General features: G+C 43.3%; 1 protein-coding gene across 13 annotated transcripts in view; it reads right to left on the bottom strand.

Annotated features, from left to right (window-relative positions):
- EPB41L3 (erythrocyte membrane protein band 4.1 like 3) overlaps positions 1-20,291 on the bottom strand; it is a 356,951-nt gene that overhangs the window by 144,984 nt on the left and 191,676 nt on the right. For all 13 annotated transcript variants that reach the window (XM_033933990.1, XM_033933985.1, XM_033933988.1 and 10 more), the window contains exons 5-6: positions 9,647-9,689; positions 4,239-4,314 (exon numbers count right to left, since the gene is read on the bottom strand). In XM_033933990.1, the coding sequence (XP_033789881.1) occupies positions 4,239-4,314; positions 9,647-9,689 (119 nt within the window). The remainder of the gene's footprint in view (positions 1-4,238; positions 4,315-9,646; positions 9,690-20,291) is intronic.

A 20,291-nucleotide genomic window follows, 5' to 3' on the forward strand; every position in this document is an offset into this window, starting at 1 on the left:
CAGCAGCATTCGATAGAGGATTTGAAGTATACTGTATTAGCATGTGCCCATAAAGAAACTGGAGATGTTTCTCAATATCTGCTGTATCTGAAACAGAAGTTTATTTTTCAATGGCATACCTTGGCCCCTATAGGGTTAAACAATGAAATCGAATGGTTCCATCTGTAGAGGGGATTTTATATAGTGACGTTGGCAGTGATGATTTTGACGTCGGTTATGACGATACAGAATGAGAGGTGTGTGTATTTAAAGCATGGCCTGCTGGGACGAAACCCGTCGTCAGTAGCCTGTCTGTGTGCAGTATGGAGTGTTTTGTGCCGGTAAGTCGTAGAGTGAATGTTTGCTATGTGTAATTGCAGAGTTTAAGAATACATTGAGGAGGTAGTGGTAACTGATGTGTTTAGTGTTGATTTTGGTTATTTTGTATTTCTAGCGCCCCTCCTGAAGAAGCCAGTGGATGGGGGGTCTGCAGTGTATGTGCATGTGCATGCAGTAATAAGAATAAAGGAGGAGCCCGGAGCAGTTATATTGATTACCCACATCATTCAAAGCTAAGTTGGTTTTTGTTTTATTTTATTTCATTTTATGTTATTTAGTCCTTGTATGGTGGGTGAGACTGTGAACAACTATGATGGTCTCTCAAAACAGCTGCTCCGTGATTTGTTCACTGGGACCTCAGCTGTGGGTCTGAGTGTTCACTATACAACATCAGTTACTTGTTGATTTAAAGTGATATTGTTCTTTATAAAGAAGCAAGGTGATTAGTGAAAGTGTTTATTAATTTTATCACCTTGGATAAGTGAGTTCCCTTGTAGTTTCAAGATATAAAATAAACCCACCAGGATGTTTGAAAAAAACAAAACAAAAAACAACACCCAATTGGGCAGGAAAATCAAATCGAATTGAAAAACCAATTCAATAGGCTGAATCGAATCAAAATTATTTTTCCTGAATCGGGTAGCACTAGTGATTATGTCTAGCGATCATAAGGTGGCAAAACAGGTAGAAAAGGCGACAATCAAAGCCAGGAAGATGCTCAGGTGAATAAGGAGAGGAATGTCCAGTAGGAAAAAGGAGGGGATAATGCCATTGTATAAGTCTCTGGTGAGGCTCCATTTGGAATACTATGTGCAATTCTGGAGACTGCACCTTTAAGAAGATATAAATAGGATGGAGTCAGTCCAGAGGGCTGCTGCAAAATTAAATTAATGGTATTTGTCAAAGTGTATGGGGAAAGATTTAGAGACCTCAATATGTGTACTCTGGAAGAAAGGTGGGAGAGAAGGGATATGATAGTGATGCTTAAATATCTCTGTAGCGTTAATGTACAGGAGGTGAGTCTTTTTCAAATGAGGGAGAAACTCTGAAATGAGATGAAGTTACGACATGATAAGCTCAAGAGAAATGTAAGGAAATTTTTTTTTAAGAAAGGGTGGCAGATGCGTGAAACAGTCTCCCAGTAGAGATGGTGGAGACAGACTATCTAAATTCAAGAAAGTGTGGGACAGGTACTTAGGATGTCCTAGAGAGAGGAGACAGGAGATGCTGAATGGGCAAACTGGATAGGCCATTTGGCATTTATCTACCATTATGCTTCTATGTTTCTAGTAGTCCTTTACGCTCTAGATCAGCGGTCTCAAACTCCCCTGGGTGCTATTTTGCGGCCTGCAGTCTTATGCCCGATCTCACACTCTGGGCAGGAAGAGAGGCGCCGGCGTCAGCTGACCTGTAATTTCCTGCTCCTGTGTCGTATGCCGGGACTCTTGTCTTCGCGTATCTGCCGGATACATGAAGGCAGGAGTCCCGGCATATGCGACGGCAGCAGGAAATTGCAAGTCAGCTGATGTCTCTCTTCCTGCTCAGTGTGCTACATCGCGCCGGCATCAGCTGACTTGCAACTTCCTGCTGCTGTTGCGTATGCTGGGACTCCTGCCTTTGCGTAAAAGTATACTCTACATACGAGGAAATGGCAATATTTCGTATGGTTTCATTCCTTGTCAAAGGAAAGGTAATACAGGTAGTACAAAATAAACTCTTTCTCCCATATACATGTATTATTTTACAGAATTATAAATGGTGTAACTAAGTGTATAACATAACCTCCATTTCTAGTAAATCATTACAAATAACTCATAACCCAGAGAAAAGAAAAGAAAAGCGCTTTCTACAAATTAAAATCATTTGAAGAAGAGATCAAAGCATTGCTATGTTTTCTGATCTGAAGTAGAAAGCTGTGACTGGAAAGGTAGACTTCTCATTGCTTTTCCTGAGAATTACAGTGCATAACATTTAAAACTAATGCCTATTAAAATAATAGCCACCATAAAAGCTTACTTATACAAAATATATTAGCCATTAACAGTAGGCGCTGAAGGACATAACTGCTCAATGAATGAACAATTCTGAGATTATCGTTTGCAATATGAAAATGAAAATGCAGTGCATTAAAAATGTAAGTTGAAAAGCGCACACTTGGACTAATAAACTTACACATGCCTTGGGGGGGAGGGAACTAGGCTAAAAGGACACGTGGTAAGGTGTGCCTTGTTATGGAAACAGATTGTGGAGCTTCTTTTGAGTGGATTTCTAGATATATTTGTCTTTATTTTCAACATATTGGAGTTACATGGGAGTGTGTATGGTAGTAGTACCTTGGGGGTGGGGGGGAGGAGGAAAAAATTGTTAGTCGGCTGGGACGGATCCCTCCTGTCCCAGCCTACCACTAGACCATCAGAGGTGAGGGGGTAGTAGGTTACAGGTCAGGGAAGGGGGGATAGGGTGCAGAGCCTGGCATGGAATGGGGGACAGGGTGCAGAGCCTGGCAGGGAGTGAGGGAGGCTGGGTGCACAATTTGGTTCAGAATGTTTTTTTTCTTGATTTCCTCCTCTAAATCTGGGGTGCGTCTTATGGTGTGAAAAATACAGTACTTTCTACAGGCTGCAAAGCCTAAGGTCTGACGTCTGAGCAAATCAGGACCTTAAGCCCCTCCATATGCATCACATGGAATAGAGGGAGGAGTCTTAGGCATGTGTGCATCACATGAGATACAGAGGGAGGAGCCTAAGGCCTAATTAGCTTAGATGCCTAAGACTCCTCCCTCTGTATTCCATGTGATGCACAAGGTGGGGCCTAAGGTCTGACATCTGAGCCAGTCTGGGTCTTAGGCTCCTCCCTCTGTATCCCATGTGAAGCACACAGAGGGGCCTAGGGTATGATTGTCAGAAAATCAGGAATTTAGGACCCTCCCCGTATATCCCTCCTGTCCCAGCCTACCACTAGACCACCAGAGGTGAGGGGGTTGGTAGGTTACATGTCAAGGAAGGGGGGACAGGGTGCAGAGCCTGGCAGGGAGTGAGGGAGGCTGGGTGCACAATTTGGTTTAGATTGTCTTTTTTCTTGTTTTCCTCCTCTAAATCTGGGGTGTGTCTTATGGTGAGGTGCATCTTATGGAGCGAAAAATATGGTACTTTCCACAGGCTGCAAAGCCCAAGGTCTGACGTCTCAGCAAATCAGGACCTTAAGCCCCTGCTCATGCATCTGGGCCTTAGGCTCCTCCCTCTGTATCCCATGTGATGCACAGGGAAGGACCTACAGTCTGATTGTCTGAGCAAATCAGGATTTTAGGTCCTTCCCCGTGCATCACATGGGATGGAGGGAGGAGCCTAAGGCCCAGATTGGCTCAGATGTCAGACCTTAGGCTCCTGCCCCTGCCAACACATGGAATACAAAGGGCGGAGTCTTAGGCATCTAAGCTAATCAGGCCTTAGGCTCCTCCCTCTGTATCTCATGTGATGCATGGGAAGGGGCTTAAGGTCCTGATTTGCTCAGATGTCAGACCTTAGGCCCCTCCCTGTGTATCACATGGGATGCTGAGGGAGGAGCCTAAGACTCTGATTGGATTAGACACCTATGGCCTCTCCCAAGGGGGATCATTAAGGAGGACCATCATTGGCGATGGGGGAATTTTTTTCTTATTTTTTTATTGTTTTTTGTTTTCTTTTGCATAGCCAAACCATATTACTGAATCAATCGCTTGGATACTTTGCAAGGGGTTTTAGCTAATTTGAACGGCTGGATTGGAAAATGGGTGCAAATGGTAGTTAAATTTAGCTTGTTGCAGAATGGAGAATCCATAGCATGGAGGAATCAAGAATGTGTGAGGATCAAGGAAATATGAGAAACACAAGAGAGTTTAGGAAAAAAAAAAAAATATTGCATGAAGGCGATCTTTTGCCTACCTGGTAATATCTTCTGAGAGCTGTGCAGGGTCTGGCGGATAGAATTTGACATTGAATGAAAACTGCCAAGCACCACCTGTAAAAATGCCAAGCAAAAGTACATTTTGAATGAGCAAATGGAAACACAACTTCGGTAAGAAGAGAAAAGCAAATTAAGCAATGCTGAAGTCAACCATTTAGGACTTGATTTGTCACAGTCTTTTTCTCATAAGCACAGAATAGGAGAGAAACTGTAGTGAATCTGGCCCCTTAAAATTATGTTTAGCTAATCTTATGTATTTTACATTAGTCATGCTTTCATTTTTAGAAACCTTGCATACACAAATCATAATTGGTACTTGGCAATGAATATCGGAAGATATAATAGTTGCCCATACAGTCTGAGAAGTTCCAAAACAGATTTTCATAAGTGTTCATACACTGTAGCATACTAATGCAAACCTGTAGTGGAACGGTAGCTTAATGGTTACGGCAGCAGACTGAAGTCCTGGCCAACTGGGTTCCATTCCCACTGAAGGTCCTTCTGTACTTGGACAAGTCACTTAACCATCCTTTGCCCCAGGTACAAAACTTAGATTGTAAGCCACTAGCAACAGAGAAAGATCCTGCATATAATGTGTACACCACTGCGCAGGTCTAGTAGCAATATAGACCGCCTATTACAGTCTCTCACAAGCTTTGTCGAGCTGCGGCACACTAAATATAGTGGCTGCGGCTCGAGGCATCCGGAAGTGTGTGGACATCGACACAATGATGTCACATGCATGCATTACATCATCATGTCAATGTCTGCGCATGCACGGAGGCCCTCTAGACGGGTCTTGAGCTGCCAGTGGTGGTGGTGGTGGTGTTCCGGAAAGGAAGACGCGCGGAGAGGAGAGACGCTGGCACTGGCTGATTGCCTACAGGATAGTTACATCATCAGAATAGCTGAATATCTTAATTCCTAACTTACCCCCCTCATTTACTAACGTGTAGCGTGGGTTTTAGTGCTTGCAGCGTTGGTAACTAATCCAACGAGTGTCGGAGCAGTTATCGCAATTGCCGCGCTAAAACCCGCGCTACGCGTTATTATAGGAGGGGGGGCTAGATCATTTTAAACCTAACAAAGATAAATAACATTAAAAAGTAGAGGAGAGAGCAGGGAGCCCTGAGGCACATCACACAGATTACTCCAACTAGCAGAGTAGTCGTTACCGACATGAACCTTATAAAGAAAGCCTTGGAACTATGGGCTCCTTTTACTAAGGTGCGCTAGGGTTTTAACATGCGGAATAGCGCGTGCTACATTGCCCCACGCGCTAGACCTTAACGCCAGCATTGAGCTGGCGTTAGTTCTAGAAGCGCAGCGTAGCGTGCGGTAATTTCCTGCGTGCGCTAAAAAGAAGGCAGACTCCCCAGTTTTGACCTACATGTCACTGCAGAAGCAAACAAGGGGGGGGAGAACATAGCAGGTCTGAAATCAGAAGACATTCAGACTACAGAGAGCACATATTGGCATGTCCTAAGCCCAGTCCCGAGGAGTGCCTACAGAACAGGCTCTCAAATGTTTGCAGTATCCTGAAGCAGAAGGAAGGAAATAAATGCTGTCCCCAGAAACCGTCTGTAGTTTTGCACTTGCATCAGATTCTTCTTAGGGTTTTCAAGTACTATTCTATTTATCTAGAAACTCTGAGGAGATCCTGCAGGAATAAGCAATCTGATGTATACAAAGGAGAGTTACTGGGTTGATTTTATACCCTTTATTCTATTTGCTTTTTATCTTTTAATTTTAAGCTAGCATGTGACCACACTTTTTATGCTCCTCTTAACTTGCTTTATGTCAGTAATAGTAGACCCATTTGCTAACTTAGGGTGGAAATCTACTTCAATTTTAACTACTAGGGATTCAGGAATAAGTTATCATTCTGTCCTAAACCCACACAAAATAATCTGGACTGCTATAAGCATCATTCTCAGCATTACTGTCAAATGATCAATACTGTAAAGAAACAATTCTACATAAAAAAAATCTCCAAAACAAAAAATTCTTCAACTCTTTTTAAAATCCTTAAACACCTAACGATTTTCAAACATAAACCGGCTATTCCAACGGAAGAACCTCCCTCTGCCAAATGTTTAGCAAACTTATTTCAGGCAAAAATCATATCAATAGGATCTATTATCACTAGCAAAATTTCTACTTTTTCAGATAAAGTTAATCTAGATATATCTTCAGATAGTGTCATCTCCAATACAAAAGATAAAGATTCAATCAGGCATATGTCACTGAGTGCTACATGTTCTAAGTTTATACTCCCTTCCTTAAAAGAGATTGAACATATACTTCACTCTATAAATCTTAAAGTCTCAAAACCGAATCCTTTCCACCTTTTCTGTTAAAACGTTATTTTTCTATATTTGGGCCTTTTAGCCTTCAAATTATTCATAAAAGTTTGTCTACTGCATCTCTTCCAGCCGAATGGAAACACTCTGCTCTCCTTCCGATTATCAAGGATCCAAAAAACAATCTCAATGATAGTTCAAATTATCGTCCAATAGCTAACCTTCCTTTCCTAGCAAAAATACAGAAAAAGTAGTATTCCAGCAATTGTCAGACTTCATTGATAAAACTCAGGTTCTACATCCCAATCAATCTGGATTTCGTAAAAATAATTCCACAGAGCATTCCCTTTTAGGACTCACTACAACTATTCACTACCTACCTGGATCAACACAAATCTGTCTTACTTATCTCCTTAGATCTCACAGCAGCATCTGACACAATTGACCATCATCTACTACTTCAACAACTCTTATCTATTGGTATAACTGACCAAGTTCACGAATGGTTTCGAACATACTTTTCTGATAGAGTTTCAACAGTGCATTTCAAAAATTCAGTTTCTGAACCCTATCATACTAATTTCGGTATTCCACAAGGTTCCATTTTATCTCCTCTACTGTTTTTTTCCAAACATCCTGGTGGGTTTATTTTATAGCCTCTTCACCCCCTTTTCCCTCTCCTACCCACACTAGCGCTGTGGTGTAAACAAAATAAACAAACAAAAAAGATTTTTCCTCTCTCTGTTAAATCCTAGCTCACATTTGTGGTCTAATACCTGCTCTGGCAGGATACAAATTTAAAATCTGACACATTGTAATCATAAAACAGAAAATTTTCTTGATAGCATTAAGAGAATGTGGTTCAAAGCCACAGATGCTAGATTTAGCCAACAGTAGTCTTGAACAAAAAATTAAATGCTGGTGCTATGATTTATGCTGAACAGTGTCTAATTTTTTTGAAATTAACAGAGTAGATGCTTTGTACATCATATTTTACATGTTACTGAGCATTTATTTCCAGGTTGTTCGGTTCTCTACAGCAGTGGTTCCCAACCCTGTCCTGGAGGACCACCAGGCCAGTCGGGTTTTCAAGATAGCCCTAATGAATATGCATGAGAGAGATTTGCATATAATGGAGGTGTCAGGCATGCAAATCTGCTCCATGCATATTCATTAGAGCTATCCTGAAAACCCGACTGGCCTAGTGGTCCTCCAAGACAGGGTTGGGAACCACTGCTCTATAGGGTTTTCAAGTCTTCTTGTCTCACATCATTTGATACTCCTAAGACAATAGGTTACACTTAAAATTCCAAGAGTGCCGCTAGAAGATCTTCCTGCCTCTGCGAATCTCGGCGAGAGGGAGAATTAGAAGGCCTTGATCCAGTCGAGTTTTCAGGATTTCCCCAATGAATATGCATGAGATCTATTTGCATGTACTGCGTTCATTGTATGCTAATAGATCTCATGCATATTCATTGGGGAAATCCTGAAACCCCGACTGGATTGTGGCCCTCGAGGAGGGACTTTGACACCCCTGCTGTACATTCTATAAATACCATATTATATAACGCTGACAAAAAAATCTCCTTTGTTTAGTATACTTCATATTGTGAGATAGCCACAGTATTGGCATCAAATCTTGTAAAATTCTGCCTTGATTAACCTCTTAATGCTCAGAAATCTTAGAAGGCAAAGGGGTCATGGGTAAAGGAACATACAACCAGAGCAGTTTACATAGTCTATGCAGGTACTTTTCTCTGTCTCTAATGGGCTCACAATCGTACAGCATTTTATTTACAGATACCCAATATCTTGGTCCCTAGGAAACAATAGATAAAGGGGATGGAGGATTCCCAAATTGTGGAGTTCGGCCTAGGCCTAGCTTAAGCTTTACTGAAGAATTCATTTTGATCATGAACACAGCTAAGAGACTCTTGTTTTGTTTATTTTGCAAACAACTGTATTCAACCAGTTTCATGCAGAAGTAGAACAGAGTTAGATAGATAAAGGTAAGTCTAGTAGCAAGGGGGATAAGTTAAAAGACATGTAGTTTCTACTGGTGGAACGCTTCTTGGTGAAAACTTATGAGTTTCCCAGTATGGCAACTCTTATGTTCTTATGTGAGCCAAGTCTAGGACTGCCAAGCCATTGTGACATCACTGCTGAGATTGGCTCTTAGGCATTGGTGGAATGAGGCATTATGACATCACAATCTCAGCTCTGGAATGTTGCTACTTTTTAGGATTCAGCCAGGTACTTGGGACCTGGGTTGGCTATTGTTGGAAAAAGGATACTTGGCTTGATGGACCTTAGGTCTTTCCCAGTATGGTAACTCTTATGTTCTAACAAAATCTAAAGAATTATCATGGATGGTTGCAAAATATCTGACTGCTAGTCCCTTGTGTGCAGATAGGGGCTATCATGCCCTTCTACCAGAAGATTCTCCTATTATTGAATCATCTAGGGCAGAGCCCGAGATCCAACTAGGTCAGTGCCATGGAAATCAGTGATGAAGTAATAACAGAATACCAGTACAAAGCAGCAACAGAACAACAAAGAAGAAAAATGCTGACCACTAGGAACCAAAAGGTGACAAGATCCCAGGAAAGGTCACCAGGTACATTTCATATTCTAGGAAGGCAAGGCACATACACACAAGTATGTATTTTAGACAGTTGGAAAAATGGGTCCTTGGAGATGTTAAGATAGCAATTTTACAAAAAAAAATCCACAATATTGAGCTCTGCTCTCTCTCTAATCACCCTAGCAACTAATAATTCATAATGTATGTGATATGTAAATTACTTTGGTTGCATCTCAAAAGCAATGTACAAAGTATCTCAGTCTGAAGTTACTGACATAACCTGGCAGAATAAATTCCTGACATCCAGAGAAAAACCATGATTCTTTTCCTGTGCTAGTGTTTAGAACGGCAACACCCAAAGCTCTGTTCCCATTTACCAGAGTCTTCAACACAAATGTGTCCTTAACCATACATTTAAATCCGAGATACATCTGCTTGCACATCTGCAATTAAATCTGTCCCCCATCTCTTAGGGACAAACCAATAATCTGAAACTTACTTCTTATTTGCTTTTTGATCTCCTTGGAAGGATCCAACCAATTCTGAGAAGGAAAAAAAAAGACACATATTAATATTTTTTAAATAGCTTTCCATGGCATTTAAATCCAAACAAATCAGAGCTGGGTGAATTAACATTCAAAGAACAAGATAAGGAATGACCTGTTACAGACCTGTTAACTAAAAGCATGAAGAGTAACCTCTTTCAATTCTACAGTATATTTCATGCACTATAACTGCTTGTCCTTATACTAGAACAGAGTTTTTCAGCTTCTTTAAGCTAAGTACCCCCTAAATTTAACAAATATCAACCGAGAATCCCCACCCATGTTCCGCCCCTGACCCCCATCCCCATAACAATAGTACTAATTGTAATGCAATTTCTTCCATCCACTTTTCATAATCTTATTAATACATAATGGTAACCACAAAATAAAAGAATTAAAAAACCCACAAAGCACATTTATATTCAGGTTTTTTTCAAAGAGGTCAAGGCAGATGACTTTAAAATATGCACTGTCACCTCAGTAACAACTATAGCCAAATATAGTACAAAATATAGACCGCTGATATAAATTCACAAAACTGACATATTTCAATCACAAAATTGAAAATAAAATAATTTTTCCAACCTTTATTGTTTGGTGATTTCATAAGTCAGTGGTTGCATTTCCTTCTGATTGTGCATCCAATAAGAACATACGAACATAAGAATTGCCGCTGCTGGGTCAGACCAGTGGTCCATCATGCCCAGCTGTCCGCTCACATGGGGGCCCTCTGGTCAAAGACCAGTGCCCTGCCTGAGACTATCCCTATCAAGTACGTCCTTGTTCAGCAGGAACTTGTCTAGCTTTGTCTTGAATCCCTGGAGGGTGTTTTCCCCTATGACAGACTCCGGAAGAGCGTTCCAGTTTTCCACCACTCTCTGGGTGAAGATCTTCCTTATGTTCGTACAGAATATATCCCCTTTCAACTTTAGAGAGTGCCCTCTCGTTCTCCCCATCTTGGAGAGGGTGAACAACCTGTCTTTATCTACTAAGTACCTTGAATGTTTCGATCATGTCCCCTCTCAATCTCCTCTGTTCGAGGGAGAAGAGGCCCAGTTTCTCTAATCTTTCGCTGTACGGCAGCTCCTCCAAACCCTTAACCATCTTAGTCGCTCTTCTCTGGACCCTTTCGAGTAGTACCGTGTCCTTCTTCATGTACGGCGACCAATGCTGTACGCAGTACTCCAGCTGAGGGTGCACCATGGCCCGGTACAGTGGCATGATAACTTTCCCCGATCTGTTTGTGATCCCCTTCTTTATCATTCCTAGCATTCTGTTCGCCCTTTTCGCTGCCGCCGCACATTGTATGGACAGCTTCATCAACTTGTCGATCAGAACTCCCAAGTCCCTTTCCTGGGAGGTCTCTCCCAGTACCACCCCAGACATCCTGTATTTCTGCCTCCTGCACGCTTCCTCTCCTTTGGACCTCATTCCCTTCCTGAGCTAACATATCTCTCTGTCCCTCCATGAGTCCAACTTTTCTTCCTCTCTCCCCCACCCCCATTGGCAACATGTCTCCCTCTCTCTCTCACTGTCCTTCTCTCATGCCCTCCCTTGCTGCAAAAGGAGTGGGGAAAGAGAGAAAGATATCCAGGGTGCATCTCTCCCATTCCCTCTACTATACATCCAACATTTCTCCCTCTCTCATCCCTTGGATCATGGGCAGCATTTTTCACCACTGCCCCATGCCCATTTCTCCTTCTATCACCCCTCTGCAGCACAATGCTACATCTCTCTCCCTCCATCGCTATGTCAAACATTTCTCTCCCTTGGATCCCTTTCAATCTGTCCCTCTGTTCCCTCTCCACCATCATATCCAACATTTCTCCTTGTCCATCCTTCTGTTCCCCATGCATCTCTATCTCACTCCTCTTTATCTATGCCCAATTTTCCTATTTCTTCCTTTCCTCATATGCAACATCTCTTTCCCTCTCACTTACACACTCATGCCCAACAATTCTCCCTTTCTATTCCCTTCCTCCTATGTCCCAAGTTAGTGCACCCTTCCTTCTGTGCCCCGAGTTTATGCTCCCCTGTCTTTGTCCCAAAATTGTGCCTCTCCCATGCCCCAACACGCTTCTTCCCCCCACCCCTTCCTTTGTCCCAGATCATATCCCCTCTCTCCCTTAGTTGCTCGAGCCAAACTCGCTTCCTTCTGGGTCTTCCAGTTGGGCTGCTCCTTCTGCCTTCAGCGGCACTTGTTGCAGGGATGCGCTGACCCACAAGCCTTCCCTCCGATGTCAGCTCTGACATCAGAGAGAAGGTTTCTTGGTCAGCCACGTGCAGAATTAAAAAAGTTGCTGACATGTCCTTGCAACAAGTGTCGCTGAAGATAGGAAAGAATAACCCAACCGAAAGGAGGTTACTGGGATCCCCTGCTGACTCAAAAGGTTTTCATTTGACGTCAGCTCTGACATCAGAGGGAAGCCTTCTAAGTCAGCTTCAGTGGAGGGGGACGGGCAGGAAGGAAGGCATGGGATCCCCGGCAATATCAGCAGCTTCAGCGGAGGGGTGCAGGTGCACAGGCAATAAGGAGAATAAGGAGGGAATGGATCCTCAACTGCGGCGGCAAGTGCACGTACCCCCAAGGGGTTCGCATACCCCTAAGGGTGCCTCTATCGCATGTCGAGAAACACTGTAGTAGAAAATTAAACATCACTGACAAATGCTGGGCTAAGAAACTGAAAATTCATCATAATTCAAAAATGCAGGTCATCAAAGTAGGGTTTATCAAAATAGGTACATGCTTACGAGACAACTGGGAAGCAGGGAGTACTCAATGTGATTCTTATTTAATAACACTACACCAGTGTCCAGCAAACTTTCTCATGCCACGGCACACTAAAGGTAGTGGCCGTGGCTAGAGGCATCTGGAAGTGTGCAGATATTGCTGTGATGACATCACGCGCATGCATTACATGATCATGTCGATGTCCACGTGTGTGTGTGAAGGCCCTCCAGGCGGGTCCTGAGACGCCAGTGCCAGAAGGGAAGAGGGCAAGAGAGAAGGATAGGTGCTGGCGCCCACTCATTGCCTACAGGACATGCCTCTTGCCACGAGAGGCATATCCTGTAGGTAGTCAGCAGGCGCCAGCATCTCTGCTCCTCCCAATTTTACCGCGGCACACCTGATATCTCAGGAGGAACACTAGTGTGCCTTGGCACAAGTTTGAGATACACTGCACTACACCAGTGTTTTTCAAAGTTAGAGAGACCATGACCAGTATGAGGCCTCATTAACTGTCTGGCTTCTGCATGCTGCTTCTGCGTCCAACTGCTGTCATCTCTGTAGTGTCTCACAGCGCTTGAAGGCTAAGTCACATGAGTGCTTACACTCTTGCACTATCATGAGAAAACCAGATGCAGGCACAGAAGCATGGCATTACTCTATTTCACATAGCTCTGTAAAGCCGCAGAAGTGACAGCAGATTGGTAGAGACTCAGCATGTAAAGAGCCGGAGTATGTAATAATAAGGCCCCAGAGGCTGATAAAGCAGTAAACAATGAGGTCCTCATTTACTCCCTTGCCCCCACCCTAGCTGCCAGGATGGGAAGTAAGCTCCACTCTCTTCCTCCGACTAGCAGTTTGAGGTACACTAAAAGAGGAAGGGAAAGTTCTAGAAGGGGGAAATACATGGCAAGGGAAGGTCCATGGAAGGTCCATGAAACTGATGAATGTGATCCTGGTGGAGTGAAAGAGGCTCCCTTAGTCCAACATTGGCTAGACCACCAACATGCACCCACAGATCTTACTTTTTCTATACTGAATGTTATTGCCCCTACTAGAGGAGGAGACATTGCTCACATGCTTTGGAAGCAAGAGCAGAAATGGATTTTCATTCTCAATACCTTACATCCACATGGACTGAATAGCGAAATGGAGAATAGCCAGGTTTTCAGATGTTTTCGGAAAAGTTGGAGGACGCCTAGATTCTGAAGTGGGGCAGAAAGGTTATTCCAGTGCTCAGTGCATCTGAAGGAGAGGGATGCACCTAGTTTTCCTGGAAGGGATATGTCTTTTAATGAGGGGAAGGATAGTTTGAATTGTTGTGTGGCTCTGGTGATGTTGGGATTCGAAGAATTCCAAGATAGTGGGAAAAGGGGAGGAAGGATGCCATGTAGGATCTTGAAGGTTAGGCAGGCGCATTTAAAGTGGACCTTAGAGACTACTGGAAGCCAGTGAAGTTTGGACAGGAGTGGAGAGACATGGTCAAATTTACTCTTTGCGAAGATTAGTTTAGCCGCAGTGCTCTGGATCCGCTGAAGTCTTTGAAGGCTTTTCTTTGTCAGGCTTAAGTAGATGGAGTTACAATAGTCCAATCTGGAGAGGATGATGGATTGTATGAGGACAGCAAAGTGTTGATGATGGAAACAGGATTTTGCCTTCCTCAGCATGTGAAGGCTGAAAAAGCATTTTTTTACCAAGGAGTTGAGGTGGTCATTGAAGGATAGTGTAGAGTCAATGATGATGCCCAGAACTTTGCTAGAGAACTCAAGCTGCAGTGTGGTGCCCGAGGGCAGAGGGATGAGGGTGGATAGCTGATCTAATTTTGGGCCGAGCCAAAGTAGTTTTGTTTTGGACTCGTTTAGTTTCATTTGTACGGTGAGGGCCCAGGATTGGAGCCTTGTTATACATGAGGAAATGTTCTCAGAAAGGTTGTTGAGGTTCGAGTCGGTCTCGAGGAGGACAAGGATGTCATCAGCATAGTAAAGTGTTTCCAGGGGGAAAAGGTGGAGGAGTTTCAGGGAGGACATATAGATTTTGAAGAGAATAGGGGATAAAGGTGAGCCCTGCGAGACTCCACAAATCGGTTTCCAAGGAGAGGGTGAGGTGCCATTCATATTAACAGTGTAAGAGTGGGAGCGTAAGAATTTTGAGAAACAGTCTAGGACTGTAGAGTTAATGCCAATCTCAGAAAGTTGGAAAATAAGAATATTGTGATTTACAACGTCAAATGCTGCAGAAAGGTCGAATTGTAGAAGAACAGCAAACTTATTATGAGAATGAAGTTGTTGAACCTTTGAGATTAGTGAGGCCAATAGGGTTTCGGTGCTGAAGCTGGGTCTAAAGCCATATTGGTAAGGAAGGAGAATGGAGAATCTCTCTAAATAGGATAAGGGTTGGGTAGATATAATGGACTCTAACATCTTGGTCAGGAGGGGAATATTTGCTATTGGGCGGTAGTTGGAAGGTGAGGAGGGGTCTAGGTCAGCTTTTTTCAGTAGTGGGGACAGGGCAATATGACCCATTTCTGCAGAAAATAGGCCTGACAATAGGGCAGAGTTTATAAGTTTGGTAAGAGATGAGATGGCCTGTGCGGGAATATTCTCATATAGGTAGGAGGGGAATGGGTCCAAGGCGCAGTTGCAGGCTTTCAGTTTGAAGCAGAGTTTAGAGACCTGGGATTCGGATATATGCTCAAAGGCAGTCCAGGATCTGTCAGCTGGGATAGGGTTGGAGACAGTTAGGGTAGGGTTGGAGTCAGAGGGTATCAGGGAGTTGAAGAAACTGCTGGTGGGAAGGAGCATCTTAAGGTAGTGACCTTTTCATTGAAGAACTTTGCTAGATCATCAGCTGATGGAGAGGAGGGGGCGTGATGGAGTTGTTTTTAGAGGTTAAGGAGCGCCAAATGTTAAACAATGCACTACTTTGGTTGTTGGATCTGGAGATTTTATCACCGGTTTTTTAGTACTATATTGTAGAACTTGATATTGACCCTCCAGGACTGTTTGTCTGTAGGCGATTTAGATTTTTTTCCATTTGCGCTCCAGTGCTCGACATTTCTGCTTCAATTCTCTGTGATATGGAAGGTACCAAGGGGCCTTACGGGAGTAGGAGACAATTTTAGTGGAAAGAGGGGCGAGGGAGTGGTAGGTGGTCTCGGAGAGGGTGACCCAGTTGTGCCAGATGGTTTCTGGGATTGCAGGCATAGGAGTGGAGAAGAATTGATTGAGAAATTTGGTCCAGAACAGTTCACTCGCAATTTTTTTGTGGAAAGTAATGGAATTTGAGGTGCGGGGTGGGGACTCAAGGTGCGACATGAAAATGGGGAGACAGAAAGAGACACTAAGAAGTGATCGGACCAAGGGACGTGTTCCCAGCGGGTGTCATCAACTGAAATTTTGTAATCCGTAAGATCAAGGAAGCTGATGATATCTAGTGTGTGCCCCTTTTCATGGGTTGGAAAGGAGGCGAGGGTGGGGGGGGGGAACCTAGAGAGGTGAGAAAGTTATTAAATTCAGTTGAATCCTTGTTGGTGATGTCATCTAGGTTGAGATTGATATCCCCAATGATCAGTAATCTTTGAAATTTGAGGAAGGCGTTTGATATGGTCTCGAAAACTAGCTTGGAGGATTTGTTCCACGGGGTTGGTGGACGATATAGTAGCAGAACACCCAGTGGGTGAGGATGGAGTTAATCGTTGACTGAAACTAGCATATATTCTAGTGAGGTATGACTACTTTTTTCGAGGAGCTGGACATCCCTCTCTCTTCCTCTCCTATGGTCAGATATCTCTGTCTTCCCCCTTTCCCCTCTGGTTTGGCATCTTTCTCCTCTCCTTCCCATAGCCTGGAATCTCTCTTCTCCCCCCATGGTCTGGATTCTCTCTCTTCTTGCCTCCCTTTTCATGTGGTCTAACATCTCTCTCCTTCTCTCCTCTCCGTGATCTAGCATCTCTCCTCTCCTTCCTGCAGTTTGGCATCTCTCCTCTCTCCTTCCCGTTCCAGTGGTCTTTCTCTTCCCTCCTTCCTTCAGAATCTGACATCTCTTCCTTCTTTGAGTCAAATCTCCTCCCTCCCAGTATAACATTTTTCCCACCCTCCTCCCACCACTATCATGTCCAACAATTTTCCCTCTCTCTTCCTTCCCCATGTATATCATCTTTCCCTCCCACTCCACATACCTATGTCCAACAATTCTTCTCTCACCCACCAGCAGCATCTCTCATGCCCTCCCTTCCTAACCCCTAGGCGGTGTGCCCCAGGGCTTGGTACTTGGGCCCATCTTATTTAATATTTTCATCAATGACCTAGAAGAGGGAACATCCAGTGAGATCATCAAGTTTGTAGACGACACAAAGCTATGCTGGGCAATCAGATCGCAGAAGGATGGCGAGGAACTCCAGAGTGACTTGTGTCAGTTAGAGAAATGGCAGATGAAGTTTAATGTGGAAAAGTGCAAAGTAATGCATTTAGGCAGAAAGAACAAGGAACACGAGTATAGAATGTCAGGTGCAACTCTGGGTAAGAGCGAACAAGAAAAAGACCTAGGTATACTGATAGATAGGACCCTGAAACCGTCGGCACAATGCGCGGCAGTGGCAAAGAAGGCAAATAGAATGTTAGGCATTTTAAAGAAAGGAATCACGAGTAGATCAGAGAAAGTTATAATGCCGCTTTATAGAGCAATGGTCAAACCACACTTGGAATACTGTGTCCAACATCGGTCTCCCAACCTAAAGAAAGCTATAAAACTGCTGGAGAGGGTGCAGAGACGAGCAACGAAGCTAATAAAAGGTATGGAGAACTTGGAATACGAGGAACGACTTAAGAGACTGGGATTGTTCTCCCTTGAGAAAAGGAGACTGCGAGGGGATATGATCGAGACTTTCAAATACTGAAAGGAATCAACAAAATAGAGCAGGAAAAAAAATTATTTACAATGTCCAATGTGACACAGACAAGAGGACATGGACTGAAGCTAAGGGGGGACAAGTCCAGGACAAATATCAGGAAGTTCTGCTTCACGCAACGAGTGGTGAACACCTGGCATGCTCTCCCAGAGGAGGTTATTGCGGAATCCACCGTTCTAGGATTTAAAAGCAAACTAGATGCACATCTCCTTACGAGAAGCATAGAGGGATATGGGTGACTAAAATTATGCCAGGTGTACACCTGGCTGGGCCTCCACGTGTGCGGATCGCCAGACTTGATGGACCGAAGGTCTGATCCGGAGATGGCAGTTCTTATGTTTTCCCAACCCCCTCCCAGCCCATGCACCATCTGTCCTTCCCTGCCTTCCCAAACCCCTTTCAGTCTGTGCAATATCTGTCCTTTTTTGCTTTTCCAACCCCCACCCCGCAGCCCGTACAGCATCTGTCCTTCCCACATTCCCAACCCCAGTCTACCCCTTCAGCTGGAATCTGTGGTACGACCTCTTTCCAGTTCCTGACTCCCCCACCTACCACCTCCTCGCCACTGTAATTTAAAATCTTCGGGTAGCCGGCAGCACAATGAAGCGAGCTTTCTGCTGTCAGCCTGCCCAGGAAGTGTTCTTTCTGCAGCACTTCTTCTTCCCGCATAGGGCAGGCTGACAGTGGGAGGCTCGCTTCGTTGTGCCACTGGCTGCTTGAAGATTTTAAATTACAGTAGCAGGAAGGTGGTAGGTAGGGGAGTCGGGAGAGCCATACTTCCGGTTAATAATTTTTGGGGAGGCCATGGCTCCTGTGGCCTCCCCGTTCCGAGGCCTATGCTTCAGGACATATCTTTGCCATTCCTATTGCCAAAATATTAGCATGCAATACTTGGCATCAATTGCATTCAGTATGTGTCCTCCATGTGACTCCCCATTTCTTTCTTGAGCTTCTAGAATTTACCCCCCAAATTTGCCAGAATTAAAGTACCAGACTAATTACTCCCCAGCTGAAACAAGGTGCATTGGCTAACAATGGCTTTCCAAAGGTAGCTTAAGACACCCTCCTGTAGTTTTTAAGGCATTATATGGGACCTAACTTATTTACATAATTTGACTATGTTCTTTCAAGAATATTTCACTTATTGAATGATGGGCTCTTGGTGTTGCATTTTTTATTTTTTTTGGCATATATGCTTTTCACCCCCAACAAGAGATCTTTCCATACATAGCTCTCCCTATCTCTAGAACTCTATTCTAGGAGAGACTAGGAGGTCCTTTTATCAAGCCGCGGTAGGGGTTTAACACGCGTAATACCGCGCATTAAACTACTTGACACGCTAGCCACTAACGCCTGCATTGAGCAGGCGTTAATTTTTTAGCTGGCTGCAGGGATTAGCGCGTGATGAAATGTCCAACGCGCTATCCCCGCTAGAGGGGCTTGATAAAAGGACCCCTAGGTTATTAAGGGATCTGTCATTTGGATGGAAGTTATAACCTAACTGGAAAATATTTTTGATTGGATGTTTTAAAAAAATTCATATTGCAGCAAGAATCATCTTTTTCATTCTATTAGAATACAGGTTGATATTATCTGTGTTTTCGTAATACTTTTTTGACATTGGCTTTTTGCATATTAATTCTGGCCTTTAGTATTTAGATTCTCTCTTTTTTACCTTTTATCTCATTTCATTTTAATTTTCTGATTATTTATATTTATCATAATCAGATTTATGTTATTTGTACTTCATGCTTGGTTTCCTTAGGAAATATGAGAAAGAAATATAAATATTTAAAGACACCCACCTTGCATGAAAATTCGTCATTATTTTCTACAGCATTAGCATTGTCACAGACCCACTAACTAATCATTTGCAACTCCTGTCACAAAAACATTTACTGAAGGGACCAGGAATGCAAAACATTAAATACTTAAGCAAATGAACAATAAGTAAAATCTTACAATTTAGTCATTTAACCATTTAAAATTCTGATGCTGCTGGACTAAGCCAGACAGGCTCAAGTGAGCCCATAGCACACTTCCGTTTTGACTTCCTGGCTTGGCTGGGTGGCTGGACACACTGGAATAGGCTGGGCTGCTAATTCTCTGCCTAGGAAGTGTGAAGAAATGATTGGGACAGAGATATGAAAGGAGGAGCATGCATAGGCACGGTGCAAGTCCCCAACCACAACAGCTGCAGACAGTTCTTTTCTATTTAGCATTTAAATTGGAAACTGCTGCGATTCCAGGCAATATATTGACTTTTTAAATAAATAAATAACCTTTTGACTAGAGAATGACTCTGGGCAAAAATTTGCCCCATCTCCGCCCTGTCCCCACGAACTCTGTTCCTGACCCGCAAATTCTGTCTGATCCCATCCGCACAAGCCTTGAATAGTTATGATTTTATATTGAAATCATTTTATTAAAGCATAAAAAGAAACAATATTCTGTAAACTGTCATTTTATAAATCACAAATGCAGAAAAAAATCAAAATCAGTCTCCCCTCACAATATCTGCTTAACTATCAGGAAAACTGATTGCTACATAGAAAATTATTCATCCTAACATAATACCTCGGTCATATACCGAGAACACAGATTCCAAATATATAGCTGACCAAAAATGATAAACAAACCAAAATCCAAAGAAGCCACACCTTCCATGTAGCACAACACCAAAGAAACAAACATCCATTTCTTCCTATACTGTGCAAAATATAGAGATCACACATGTCAGGGGTAGTGGTAGGTCAAGGAGTGCCCCCTGGCTAGAGAAAGCCCTAAGCCTGCTGGAAGCTGAAGATGGCACGGGCTAGTAATGAGCTTTGGGGTCCCCTCCCAAATTTCTGTCCTGTGCCCTACCCATATCTAACACCAGCACTGGCAGGATAAACATTTCAGTTCTCATATTTTTTTAATTACAAAATAGAAAATACAATTATTTTTTCTACCTTTTGTTGTC

This window comes from Geotrypetes seraphini, chromosome 2 (assembly GCF_902459505.1).
Source record: "Geotrypetes seraphini chromosome 2, aGeoSer1.1, whole genome shotgun sequence".
Lineage (NCBI taxonomy): Eukaryota > Metazoa > Chordata > Amphibia > Gymnophiona > Dermophiidae > Geotrypetes > Geotrypetes seraphini.